Source organism: Salvelinus alpinus, chromosome 9, assembly GCF_045679555.1.
Source record: "Salvelinus alpinus chromosome 9, SLU_Salpinus.1, whole genome shotgun sequence".
Lineage (NCBI taxonomy): Eukaryota > Metazoa > Chordata > Actinopteri > Salmoniformes > Salmonidae > Salvelinus > Salvelinus alpinus.
Window position 1 is genome coordinate 45,169,869 of NC_092094.1, and position 14,958 is coordinate 45,184,826.

Sequence of the window (14,958 nt, forward strand, 5' to 3'; positions counted from 1 at the left end):
AACTGCACCTGTTTGAACTCGTTACCTGTATAAAAGGCACCTGTCCACACACTCAATCAAACAGATTCCAACCTCTCCACAATGGCCAAGACCAGAGAGCTGTGTAAGGACATCAGGGATAAAATTGTAGACCTGCACAAGGCTGGGATGGGCTACAGGACAATAGGCAAGCAGCTTGGTGAGAAGGAAACAACTGTTGGCGCAATTATTAGAAAATGGAAGAAGTTCAAGATGACGGTCAATCACCCTCGGTCTGGGGCTCCATGCAAGATTTCACCTCGTGGGGCATCAATGATCAAGAGGAAGGTGAGGGATCAGCCCAGAACTACACGGCAGGACCTGGTCAATGACCTGAAGAGAGCTGGGACCACAGTCTCAAAGAAAACCATTAGTAACACACTACGCCGTCATGGATTAAAATCCTGCAGCGCACGCAAGGTCCCCCTGCTTAAGCCAGTGCATGTCCAGGCCTGTCTGAAGTTTGCCAATGACCATCTGGATGATCCAGAGGAGGAATGGGAGAAGGTCATGTGGTCTGATGAGACAAAAATAGAGCTTTTTGGTCTAACTCCACTCGCCGTGTTTGGAGGAAGAAGAAGTATGAGTACAACCCCAAGAACACCATCCCAACCGTGAAGCATGGAGGTGGAAACATCATTCTTTGGGGATGCTTTTCTGCAAAGGGGACAGGACGACTGCACCGTATTGAGGGGAGGATGGATGGGGCCATGTATCGCGAGATCTTGGCCAACAACCTCCTTCCCTCAGTAAGAGCATTGAAGATGGGTCGTGGCTGGGTCTTCCAGCATGACAACGACACAAAGCACACAGCCATGGCAACTAAGGAGTGGCTCCGTAAGAAGCATCTCAAGATCCTGGAGTGGCCTAGCCAGTCTCCAGACCTGAACCCAATAGAAAATCTTTGGAGGGAGCCGAAAGTCCGTATTGCCCAGCGACAGCCCCGAAACCTGAAGGATCTGGAGAAGGTCTGTATGGAGGAGTGGGCCAAAATCCCTGCTGCAGTGTGTGCAAACCTGGTCAAGAACTACAGGAAACGTATGATCTCTGTAATTGCAAACTAAGGTTTCTGTACCAAATATTCAGTTCTGCTTTTCTGATGTATCAAATACTTATGTCATGCAATAAAATGCAAATTAATTACTTAAAAATCATACAATGTGATTTTCTGGATTTTTGTTTTAGATTCCGTCTCTCACAGTTGAAGTGTACCTATGATAAAAATTACAGACCTCTACATGCTTTGTAAGTAGGAAAACCTGCAAAATTGTCAGTGTATCAAATACTTGTTCTCCCCACTGTATGTGCCCTTGAGCAAGGCACTTAACCCATAATTGCTCCTGTAAGTCGCTCCGAGTAAGAGCGTCTGCTAAATTACAAAGAAAATAAAGTGGTAGTGTACTGAGAGGTTTTAGGGGGAGCTTAAAAATGACCACGGTATGCTATGGTTCTTCCCCCATTCTAAACTCCCATTCATCAAACGCAGCACACCTCAATGCAATCAGCCGACACCTGCAATTCAGGGGCGGATCAAGTAAAGACGTGTTGCTGGCTGCACTAACAACCACCTCATTCTCCTGGGCAAATGTACTGTGGCTCACTTGGCAAAGTGCTTCAAGGACCTTGACTGATGCCATGGTGTGCAGCGGGATGGGGGCATAGAGGGTTGTGTAGGATCCTGAGGAAGAGGACAGCCAGGTGTAGAGAGCCTACCTTGGCAGAGAGTATCTGAGTGGAATTGATCATCTACCTGCCAGCAACAAGCTCCATTCCTCACTCCTCCCCAAAGTGACATGTTTTAACCTGCTCAACAGGCACACACACTGACACTCAATCTCATTCACTCTCCTGCAAAAATTGCACGTCCAGTGGAGTGATGTACGGTGATCAGCGTGAGGTTCTTGAAGCAGTCAAGGATTACTTCCCCGACACACTTTTTATACACGCACGTACACACGCATGTAAACACAAGTATTTGGCTGTATGCGCACACGCGGACAGTCTTTCACACACACTCTCAAAGACACACACACACACACAAACCTTGGCAGTCTTGGTCTCGCAGGTGCTTCCAGTGAACTGTGTGTCACAGGCCCCCTGGTCTTTGGCCATGTTGATGCCGCTGGTGCAGATATTGTCCTCCAGAACCGCAGCGCAGCACTGCTCCTGCACTATCCTGTCAGACAGGAACAGGAAAGACACAGGGAACACAGTTACTTCTTTAACTTTATCACTGTGCTCCTTAGTGGAATAGAGCGCTGTCTCAAAGTGCTTCCTGTTAAAAGAGCCCCGGGCATGCCTACAAGGGATCTGCTAATAGTCCTGGTTGGTGCAGCTGCTGTATGTGGGTTGAGTGAAGAAGGAAAGCCCTGTGTAAACTCAAGGTGGATTAAAACGTTGTTTTGTGTATATAATCTTCCCTTTACCAGAGTTGGGTCAATGCACCACTGTCTCCAATTGGCTAACCACACTAACTCTTATGGGTACAGTGAAGCTAACTTAAGAATCCATTATTTACAGTCACTGTTTTAACCCTCCCACATCCCATTGGATGTCCCTCCTCTGATGGACACAGAAGGCTGCAGGGCGGCAACACTTCCTAGATAGAGTTGCAAAATTCCGGTAACCTTCCCAAAATTCCCAGGTTTTCCAGAAATCCTGCTTGGATTTTGTAACCCGATTTCCTGGACAACATTACTGGAATACATCCCTCTCTGAGTCTGGATCGGCCTGGGAGAACTTCCTGACAGCAGGATGACCAGTGATATCCACCTATCTGACCTGTCTCTCCAGCTGGAGTGGCTTCATGAATCTTTTACAGTAAAACCAGAAACCGTTACAGTACCGTAAGACTTCCAAGGAGAAAACGGAGGTAGACAAAGAGCTGTGTGAGTCTGTTGTAAATAATCCGATCTGAAGTGAGAGTGAGAGCAGGCAGTACTCCTCTTTATCATACCATCAACTGAGACTTGGGTTACTGTGCTTTGCCTCAAATGGTTTGCTACTCTGAGGAAGTGCAATAAGTTCAGGGGTGCTTGTGTCTGTCTGTCTGAAGGGAGTCTGTCTGTCTGTCTGCCTGCCCGTTTCTGTCTGTCTGTCTGAAGGGAGTGAAACCCATTGTCTGTTTTACGAGATTGGGTACAGTGCAGCACTTAGATCCCCTCTCCACTCCACTCCTCTACCAACTAGCCTGTCTTTATCAACCCTCTTACCAGAAGTTCTCTCTTTCCATATAATCTAGATCTGTCCCCACGACAACTGCACTCACGTCACCTCCGCAGAACCTTTAAAGGGCACAGCAGTGCTCCTGTCTGTCATTTCTCTTCTTGTCTTTTTTTTGGTGTCTGAAATAAGCTCTCTGATTTCCTGTTCTTCCCCCTCTCTAGTCCTTTCCAGTCCTCTCTCTATAGTTTCACCTCAGTGGTATTTCCTGGATTTGGCAATACCCCCTCTCTCTAAACCCTAAACCCAATCCCCCCCCTCAACCAAAAACCATCACCCTTCCACCCTTACTCTATAATTTGAACAAATTCTGGATCACTTGGGTAGCCAAGGTCAATACATTTGCCATCAGAGAGAAGATTGAGCAACAGATCTCCTCATTATTGGCCTTGAACCTGTGGCAGAACACCTTCTACTCTTACTACCAGAGCTGTTATTACACTGTTATTATTACTAGTGTAATGTCTCCTGCTCTCACGTCAATTCAAGAATGTGGCTGGGGATTTACGACCGGGGGTAAGGTAAAGTCATCTCACACTATGGCCTACCACCATACATATTGCACCATAGTCTATCTACACAGTTTACAGTTAACCCCATGGGACTAATACTGAGGTAAGCAGTCCCCCCTATGGGCACAGAGGTTAAGACCATAGAAATATAATCTATTTTCTATAGTCACTGTACTTGTCTGGGTAAGGCTGTTCAGTCAGATAGTACTACTGTAAAAAGGCCCCACTCACCTGCATGTGGTGGACTCAGAGATGAGAGGGATGGCTGTGCAGTCCTGGTTGTCAATGCCCCGAACCCGACCATCCTTACAGCACTCATCTATGGAGATCTGTTTTCCACCTGTGGATGGACACAACCACAAACAAACAGCGTGTGTTATTCATAGGCTTACGCTGAATGCTGTGGCTTGGCCTACTGAAGCGATTGCAACAGTATCCGTGTGGGAGATCTAGAGACCCCAAATGGAGTGTGACTCATCAGTCCTCTAAAACAGCTAGAGACCCATGAGAGCTGTCAACATCTGCATCAAATCTCCCGTGATAGGGGTGTTAGCCTGCTGAGCTAAAGCCCAGGCATTAGTGCCGTGAGCTAACGCTAGCCTTCAGGGCTCAGGTTACTCATAATGCACAGAACCACCTTCTATGTTACATAAGGTGACAGTCAATCCAAGGGATAAGAAACACTCTCACATTAATTAGAAACTAAACTGTTAGAACAGAATAAATTGAGGTTTCAAGCCATGCCTTGCATACAATGGAGTCTATTTTGCCGGGTGAGTAAAATATGAGGATTGACATGTTTAGAACGATTATGCAGAGTCTGTTTACAAAAAAGTGCAACAACAAAAAAGTCCAAAGCACAAGTATATTGTTGTTACCCAATGCCACTCACACTTTCACACTATTAGCTATTTGTCTTCCAAGTGATTGAAAAACAAATTCAAAGCTGTTTGGAATGTTTCTATATGCCTGTAAGCCTTTCGCCAGCAATAGTGAATGATGGATATGTTGTGTAGAAATAAGAGATAAGGACCAGAGTTGGACCAACTCCGTGGCGCTCCGTCTGCTTCTTCATGTGGATTAAAGAGCTCGGAATGCCTCCACTCTGTAAACAATTCAGCCATCGCAATCAGATCAAATACATTAATTTCCTTGTGGTTAGTGTATTCTGCCAAACGTGAAATAGCTTTGGCAGGTTGGCTGGTCCTTTCTTGCTTTAGGCTTAAACAAAGGCCTGTCTGCCAAATTGGTTTTATTAATATAAGTAATCCTAAAGGACTCCTAAAATTCCTCTGTAACTCACTTGGTAGAGCATTGTGCTTGCAATGCCAGGATAGTGGGTTCGATTCCCGGGGCCACCCATACATAAAAATGCATGCATGCACGACTGTAAGTTGCCGTAGATAAAAGTGTCTGCTAAATGGCATATGTCATTATTAAAGAACACTCAAAAGTAAAATCATATTTGTTCATCTAATAAACCAGTTGTTGGAACAAGGAACAATAGCGTATAATAACACATATCATAGTGGATCAGGGGATGTCTAACTGCTAAATCTAGCGTGGCAGACGAGCCAACGAAACAGGATCAGAGGTTTCAAGTAAAGGAGGACAACTGTCTGGAGATTTTATCTTAAATCTATCTATTTTATCTTTTATCTTTCTTTTACAGTTCCATAAAAAAGTATACAAATATATATTTTTAGTTCCAATTATTTCTGCCAGATGAGGGAACTTGGTGTACAGTGCATTCGGAAAGTATTCAGACCTCTTGACTTTTTCCACATTTTGTTACGTTACAGCCTTAATCTAAAATGGATTAAATTCATATTTTTCTTCATCAATGTACATACAATACCCCATAATGACAAAGTGAAAAACAGGTTTTTAGAAAATTGTGCAAATGCATTACAAATAAGAAACAGAAATATCTTATTTAGATAAGTATTCAGACCCTTTGCTATGAGACTCAAAATTTACCTCATGTGCATCCTGTTTCCATTGATCATCCTTGTGATCTTTCTACAACTTGACTGGAGTCCACCTGTGGAAAATTCAATTGATTGGACATGATTTGGAAAGGCACACACCTTCCTATATAAGGTCCCACCATTGTCTGTAGAGCTCCAAGACAGGATTGTGTCGAGGCACAGATCTAGGGAAGGGCACCAAAACGTTTCTGCAACATTGAATGTCTCCAAGAACACAGTGGCCTCCATCATTCTTAAATGGAAGAAGTTAAGAACCACCAAGACTCTTCCTAGAGCTGGCTGCCCGGCAAACCTGAGCAATCGGGGGAGAAGGGCCTTGGTCAGGGAGGCGACCAAGAACTCGATGGTCACTCTGACACAGCTCCAGAGTTCCTCTGTGGAGGTGGGAGAACCTTCCAGAAGGACAACCATCTCTGCAGCACTCCACCAATCAGGCCTTTATGGTAGAGTGGCCAGACCGAAGCAACTCCTCAGTAAAAGTCACGACAGCCCACTTGGAATTGTCCTTGAGTGACCCAGCCAGAGGCCGGACTTGAACCCGATCGAACAACTCTGGAGAGACCTGATAATAGCTGAGCAGCAACGCTCCCCATCCAACCTGACAGAGCTTGAGAGGATCTGCAGAGAAGAATGGGAGAAACTCCCCAAATACAGGTGTGCCAAGCTTGTAGCGTCATACCCAAGAAGATTCAAGGCTATAATCGCTGCCAAAGGTGCTTCAACATAGTACTGAGTAAAGGGTCTGAATACTTATGTAAATGTGATATTTCAGTTGTATTTTTATACACTTGCAAAAAACAAATCCTAAAAAATGTTTTTGCTTTGTCATTGTGGGTTGTGTGCAGATTGATGAGGAAAAATAACAATTGAATCCATTTTAGAATAAGGCTGGAATGTAACAAAATGTGGAAAGAGTCAAGCAGTCTGAATACTTTCCAAATGCACTGAACAGTATATCCTTGAATATGGTAACTGTAGGCAGGGGCCAAAGGTGTGAACAAATTAACTTAATATAAAAATAATATGGTCATTTAGCCAAAGCAAATTAGAGAACTGTCAACATTAACTGTGAGAAATCCCAATGAAAAAATGTGGACAGATTAATATAAAGCACTTTCTTTATACAACAACCATGCTGCTAACTGCTCCTGCAAGTGAAAGTAATTCTCATTGTAAATCAATGGCAGAGTGTATAATCAAACAACAACGTAATAGGTAGTATAATAGATGCATTACCAAGCCAAGAAACACTATTTTGCTGACTCACTGAACTAGCTTGTTGTGGCCAGCCAGACTCCTTGTCCCCCCGTGAACTGAGGAATAAAGCTCTTAGCAACAGGGGGTGATGAGAGGGCATTTTAACAGGCCCCATAACCAGCCTTCATTGGGCCTCAGTCTGACTAGAGCCACAATCTTCAACAGTGATAAGGTCTATCTCTGCTTTCATCTGAGGGCAGAAACCAACACCAGGATGCTCTTGGAAAGGGTCAAAAGTGTTGCTCAGAGAGAGAACAGTTACACACGTAAAAAAGTAAAGAAAATATATTTGCTGGAAGACTAGGGAATGGTCGGAATTTGTTAACACCTCCTGTGGTGAACAATTCTCCTTGCTTGGCTGCCCCCCAGGCCAGTTTTTGCCAGTCTGAACTTTCTTTTTCTTGACCATTACCACTGCCATTAACTAACATCCCCTTGCCAAAACACCCTAGAATCTGGAAGCCTCAGTATGTCTTTAGAAACATCAGACAAACCCCCAGGGCACAACTACCATGAAGCACAAAGCTCTAGAATGTTCCCTTCCAAGCTCAGAGGAGGCATAGAACGAGAATGTCATACAATGTCTCACTTTCAGTCTCAACTGACGGAAAGCGGTGGTCACGTGACTCACTCCCTGGTGTGTTCTGGTGTTTTCACACTACTCTCTCTCTCTCTCAACATTACGAGAGCGAGGCGTTCACACCTCTCAACACCAGCCCGTTGAGCTGCTGAGCGGATTGCTGGCATTTACACACCTAATTATCACCCTCTTTTCTCATACCATAAAGAGAATCTGGGATTAGAGCCTGAGTGATGTGTGTGGTTTGGGGATTGTTCTAGAGGTAGTTGTAGTATGAATAGTGGGGGAAGATAAATAAATAGATATACAGCACCAGTCAAAAGTTTGGACAAACCTACTCATTCCAGGGTTTTTATTTATTTAGACTATTTTCCACATTGTAGAATAATAGTGAAGGCATTAAAACTAGGAAATAGCACATATGGAATCATATAATAACCAAAAAAGTGTTAAACAAATCAAAATATATTTTATATTTGAGAGTCTTCAAAGTAGCCACACTTTGCCTTGATGACCGCTTTGCACGCTCTTGGCCTTCTCTCAACCAGCTTCATGAGGTAATCACCTGGATTGCATTTCAATTAACAGATGTGCCTTGTTAAAAGTTCATTTGTGGAATTTCTTTCCTTCTTATTGCGTTTGAGCCAATCATTTGTGTCGTGACAAGGTATTTTTATTTAACCAGGCAAGTCAGTTAAGAACAAATTCTTATTTACAATGACGGCCTATGAACCGTGGGTTAACTGCCTTGTTCAGGGGCAGAACAACAGATTTTTACCTTGTCAACTCAGGGATTTGATCTAGCAACTTTTCAGTTACAGGCCCAACGCGCTAACCACTAGGCTACCTGCCGCACCAAAGGTAGGGGTGGTATACAGAAGATAGCCCTATTTGGTAAAAGAACAGCTCAAATAAGCAAAGAGAAACGACAGTCTTTCATTACTTTAAGACATACGGAAAATGTCAAAAGCTTTGAAAGATTCTTCAAGAGCAGTCGGCAAAAAAAATGAAGCGCTATGATGAAACTGGCTCTCATGAGGACCGCCACAGGAAAGGAAGACCCAGAGTTTTCTCTGCTGCAGAAGATACGTTCATTAGAGTTAACTGCACCTCAGATTGCAGCCCAAATAAATGCTTCACAGAGTTCAAGTAACAGACACATCTCAGCATCAACTGTTCAGAGGAGACTGCGTGAATCAGGCCCTCAACCCAATTGAGATGGTTTGGGATGAGTTGGACTGCAGAGTGAAGGAAAAGCAGCCAACAAGTGCTCAGCATATGTGGGAAATCCTTCAAGACTGTTGGAAAAGCATTCCTCGTGAAGCTGGTTGAGAGAATGACAAGAGTTTGCAAAGCTGTCATCAAGGCAAAGGGTGGCTACTTCAAAGAATATTTTGATGCCATCACTATTATTCTACAATGTAATAAATAGAAAAAATATAGAAAAACCCTGGAATGTGTAGGTGTGTCCAAACTTTTGACTGGTACTGTATATATGTTTATTTATCTTCCCCCACTATTCATACTACAACTATTTGTAAATGTTTTATTTTTGCTTATTGTTTATTTCACTTGCTTTGGCAATGTAAACATATGTTTCCCATGCCAATAAAGCCCCACTGAATTGCATAGAGAGAGAGAGAGAGAGAGAGAGAGAGAGAGAGAGAGAGAGAGAGAGAGAGAGAGAGAGAGAGAGAGAGAGAGAGAGAGAGAGAGAGAGAGAGAGAGAGAGAGAGAGAGAGAGAGAGAGAGAGAGAGAGAGAGAGAGAGAGAGAGAGAGAGAGAGAGAGAGAGAGAGAGAGAGAGAGAGAGAGAACATGGCTGGCCCATGTCTAGACTTATCATGTAAACACTGCTTAATGAGCCCAGTGGAGCTCTAGTCCCTCAGCCTAAGCCCAAAGCAAAGGCCTCTCGGAGACAGACCCAGACATCACAGCAGCACAGTCCACTTCCATGGGTCACATCCTTTATCTAACACGCTTCAGTCAGCTTACCCTATTGTCATCATCGTGACACAAATTACCTTATAATGTAAGTGCTTAAAATCTTTAGCATTTGTAATTTGACTAACGATCTGAATAGCCTGTAGCAATGCATTTGTTGGCCATATTATAACATTCGATTTGCAGGTACGTATTTGTCTGACTGTGTCGAGTAAGTTTGAGTTCATACAAAAATATGTGAATAAGTGATTCATGTACATGGACAGTTTATAACCTGATTCTATGGGACCAGCTTCAGATCTTCAATCCTCCCTGACACCATACCTAACGGAAGTGATACACCACCCTGACCCTTGACACTCTCCCGTGTAGCATTGAAGCAGAGAAGAGGAGCAAGGGGCGCTGATGGGTGTTGGAGGGAGGGTATGGCCCCTGTGAGACATGCCCAATAACATTGAATTCAATGGAGGAGGGGGGATGTCAAATTCTTTCCTTGGACCCAATTACATTAAAGTCAATGGGCCAGAATTCCTTAGCACACCACCGACAGGAGCCCCGCAGACTGTGAAATTGGCCCCATGTGTGTCCAGGGGACCCTGATCTGGGGTATATACAGTGCATGTATTCAGAGTATTCAAAGTATTCAGACTCCTTGACTTTTTCCACATTTTGTAACGTTACAGTCTTATTCTAAAATCGATTAAATGGTTTGTTTCCCTCATCAATCTACACACAATACCCCATAATGACAAAGTAAAAACAGGCTTTTGAATTTTTTGCTAATTTATTACAAATAAAAAATTGAAATATTACATTTAGATAAGTATTCAGACAGTTTACTCAGAACTTCGTTGAAGAACCTTTGGCAGCGATTACAGCCTTGAGTCTTCTAGGGTATGATGCTACAAGCTTGGCACACCTGTATTTGGGGAGTTTCTCCCAGTCTTCTCTGCAGATCCTCTCAAGCTCTGTCAGGTTGGACGGGGAACGTCGCTGCACAGCTATTTTCAGGTCTCTCCAGAGATGTTCGATCGGGTTCAAGTCCGGGCTCTGGCTGGGCCACTCAAGGACATTCAGAGACTTGTCCCGAAGCCACTCCTGCATTGACTTGGCTGTGTGCTTAGGATCATTGTCCTGTTTGAAGGTGAATCTTCATCCCAGTCTGAGGTCCTAAGCACTCTGGAGCAGGTTTTCATCAAGGATCTCTCTGTACTTTGCTCCGTTCATCTTTCTATTGATCCGGAAAGATCAAGGGAAAGCCTGAAAAACATGCCCACAGCATGATGCTGCCAACACCATGCTGCCATGTTTCCTCCAGAAGTGACGCTTGGCATTCAGGCCAAAGAGTTCAATCTTGGTTTCATCAAACCAGAGAATCTTGTTTCTCATGGTCTGAGAGTCTTTAGGTGCCTTTTGGCAAACTCCAAGCGGACTGTCATGTGCCTTTTACTGAGGAGTGGCTTCAGTCTGGCCACTCTACCATAAAGGCCTGATTGGTGGAGTGCTGCAGAAATGGTTGTCTTTCTGGAAGTTTCTCCCATCTCCACAGAGGAACTCTGGAGCTGTGTCAGTGACCATCGAGTTCTTGGTCACCTCCCTGACCAAGGCCCTTCTCCCCCGATTGCTCAGTTTGGCTGGGCGGCCAGCTCTAGAAAGAGTCTTGGTGGATCTAAATATCTTCCATTTAAGAATGATGGATGCCACTGTGTTCTTGGGGACCTTCAATTATATAACTTGATTGGAGTCCACCTCTGGTAAATTCAATTGATTCACCATGATTTGGAGGCCATCATTCTTAAAGGGAAGATGTTTGGATCCACCAAGACTGCTACCCTTCCTCAGATCTGTGCCTCGACACAATCCTGTCTCAGAGCTCTACAGACAATTTCTTTGACCTCATGGCTTGATTTTTGCTTTAACATGCACTGTCAACTGTGGTACCTTATATAGACAGGTGTGTGCCTTTTCAGATCATGTTGAATCAATGGAATTTACCACAGGTGGACTCCAATCAAGTTGTAGAATCATCTCAAGGATGAGTCTCATAGAAAAAAGCCTGAATACTTATGTAAATGTTTATTTATTTAATCTTTATTTAACTAGGCAAGTCAGTTAAGAACAAATTCTTATTTTACAAATCTGGCCTACCCTGGCCAAACCCTTCCTTAACCCAGACGACGCTGGGCCAATTGTGCGCCGCCCGATCACGGCCGGTTGTGACACAGCCCGGGATCGAACCAGGGTCTGTAGTGACGCCTCTAGCACTGAGATGCAGTACTTTAGACCGCTGCACCACTCGGGAACCCCAAGGTATTTCTGATTTAAATTTTGTATAAATTTGCAAACATTTCTAAAAACCTTTTTTTGCTTTGTCATGATGGGGTATTGTGTGTAGATTGATGAGGGGAAAACATTATTTAATACATTTTTTAATAAGCCTGAAATGTAACAAAATGTGGAAAACGGGAAGGGGTCTGAATACTTTCCGAATGCACTGTAGGTCGTCCCATGCCTCTGTGACCCATGGATGGTCCCCCTCTTAAGGATCCACCCCTTTTTTTCAATTTTCGCCTAAAATGACATACCCAAATCTAACTGCCTGTAGCTCAGGACCTGAAGCAAGGATATGCATATTCGTGATACCATTTGAAAGGAAACACTTTTTAGTTTGTGGAAATGTTAAATTAATGTACGAGAATATAACACATCATGCATTTTTTTGTATATTTTTTGTACCGTCATCTTTGAAATGCAAGACAAAGGCCATAATGTATTATGCCAGTCCAGGAGCAATTTTGATTTTGTCCACTAGATGGCAGCAGTGTATGTGCAAAGTTTAACACTGATCCAATTAACCATTCCATTTCTGTTCAACATTTTGTATCAAGACTGCCCAAATGTGTCTAATTGGTTTATTAATACATTTTCAAGTTCATAACTGTGCACTCTCCTCAAACAATAACATGGCATTCTTTCACTGTAATAGCTACTGTAAAGTGGACAGTGCAGTTAGATTAACAAGAATTTAAGCTTTCTGCCAATATCCGATATGTCTATGTCCTGGGAAATGTTCTTGTTACTTACAACCTCATGCTAATCACATTTGCCTACGTTAGCTCAACCATCCTGTGGGGGACCCACCGATCCTGTAGAGGTTTAAATCAGGACTATGCTCCCTTTCCAGACCAGCCACCGCTCAGTGTTTCCAGACTCATTTGACACACCCTCATAGTGTAAAGAATGAAACCCACCGTGAATCTCACTTCTGATAAGTACTTATTATAGTGGGAGGCCGTTCCTTCTCTTGCTAGAACAAAAGCGATACCTGCTGCGTAGTGACGAACCTACCTATTCTACTTGTAGAATCGTAATGCTCACAAGTGGCCAATGACTTTGAGCCAGTCAGAGAGCACAAAAACCCCAAGTGGGGGAGCCTACAACAACAAAAAAGGGAAAAGGGAGGCATTTGTTCGAACATCCATGGATGAGACAGTCACACTTCATATGCAATATAGGCTATGGGAAGGTAGCTAGTTAAGTGCACAGACACAATTCCCACAACACTAAATACTGCGTTCAAACTAGTTAACCACTTTAACTAGTATTGACGTGATAATTAAATCACAACGGATTAGCTAGTTTGAAGTAGTTTCCATGAAACGGCTGCCTGTGTTAGCTGCTGAGTTAGTGCAGTGTCCTTAACTAGCTAGCTAGATATGATAACGTTACCTAGCTAGCTAAACATTTGGCTGTGGGCTGGCACTGGCAGTATGGGATGGATTAACTTGTTTCTTTGTCATTTTGCTAGCTAGTTGTCTAGTTGTAGCCACCTAGCAAGTATCAACAAGGGCGTTCTACAAAATAGCAACATTAGCGCAGATAGCTTGGATTCTAGACCATAAGCAATACGCACTGATATGCGCTGTCAAACGCTACTGCCACCTTCTGGTTTGGAGTAGTTTAACAAGGCTGAGTGGCTGACGACATCCACGTCTTTGCTGTGTGAGCACACAAGAGATTGACAATCCTACTGGTGTGTCTGAGTTTTAAGGAGAGACCTGCCCTGCATCTGGTTGGCTGGTTGAGCAGCAATCATTTTGGGCACATCGCCGTACTCTAAACTTTAAAACCTTGTTACTGTTTCAGCTTGGAAAATAATTTCCAGTAGTCTGAGAAATTTCTACTGGTGAAATTAGTCCATATTTTACACAACGCAAAATACATTTCATCCCTGTCAAATCACCTTAGGACAAATTGGGAATGTTGAAATCTTCCTTTAAACTGGTAATCATGGACAGATGTTTTACTGGCAACAAGACACATACACACACACACACACACACACACACACAAATCAAAGCAAACCAAAATCAAAATGACACACACACTGAACAGCATGTAACACAGTAGGCTACTACTGTAATATAACTGCCTTAAAGTGTTTATGAAATCACATGTAACACTTTATGGGAACTTTTGAACTCCAGTGATACAGACCTTATACAGACCTTATCTCTGCCTATACAGTGATAGTGCAGTAGCCTATTTAGGGTGATACGTTTGAAATATCTAACATGCCTGAGTGAATTTATATGGTAGTCCGACCATATGCATCACGCATGGGCATGGATTGATTCTCATGGGAAGAATTACATCTTGAAACAGTAGGTTACTATCCTGAAGTAAAACGGTAACTGACCTTGTCCGTTGAGAACTCCGAACAGAGAGAAAAGTATAACTATCCCGGGACCCATTGGATAAAGAATATACTTTTTTTGCAAACCCCCAAAAAGTGTCAAACAGTCAGATCTGTAATATGCTGCACTAAGAGCGTGAACCAACCGTACAGTTTCTCACGGACACGCAGATTTTCAAGCGAAAGGTAGAAAAACGGTGAGCTCACGCTGGACAGGAGTAGTCTATACGAGTGTGTGTGTGATGGGGCTAGTGAATCGCAGCGTCACCGTGTCTGTCTCGGAACGCAACCTCGGAACGAGCGTCTATCTTGCCCCTAGGGGCGGGTGAAGCAACAAAAAAAATCTAAACTCCAGAAACCCTAACTGGAGTGTATTGATTTCCACTTTACAGTAGTATACGTCCAATGTCTTATAGGACACACTAATTTAATTCACGCCGTTTCATTGACTTCCAATTATGACAGATAAATAAGTAGACTAAAATATAAATGTATTATTTTGACTGAAAATCTGTAATGATGACATTATTTGACACTGTCCTCCAACTTCGATTACTTTCATCCAGACATCTCTGTCTGTGACAGAATGATCCCACTGTTTTAACTGAATAACATCTGCACTCCACTATGGAGTGGTTCTGTGGTTATATAAAAATCTGTTGTGGCCATAGCCAGACTTCAATACATCAAATCCTTAGAATTTGTCGGTTACGGCAAATTTTAGAAAATGTAATGCATA

General features: G+C 43.2%; 1 protein-coding gene across 2 annotated transcripts in view; it reads right to left on the bottom strand.

Moving 5' to 3' along the window:
• LOC139530182 (fibulin-1-like) overlaps positions 1-14,454 on the bottom strand; it is a 49,935-nt gene extending 35,481 nt beyond the window's left edge. The window contains exons 1-3 of one of the 2 annotated variants that reach the window (XM_071326352.1): positions 14,223-14,433; positions 3,984-4,092; positions 2,062-2,194 (exon numbers count right to left, since the gene is read on the bottom strand). In XM_071326352.1, coding sequence (XP_071182453.1) covers positions 2,062-2,194; positions 3,984-4,092; positions 14,223-14,277 — 297 coding nt within the window. In that variant the 5' untranslated portion in view covers positions 14,278-14,433. Of the gene's footprint in view, positions 1-2,061; positions 2,195-3,983; positions 4,093-14,222 lie in introns of both variants that reach the window. The other variant, XM_071326353.1, reaches the window with a different exon arrangement.
• Positions 14,455-14,958: the final 504 nt, after the last annotated feature.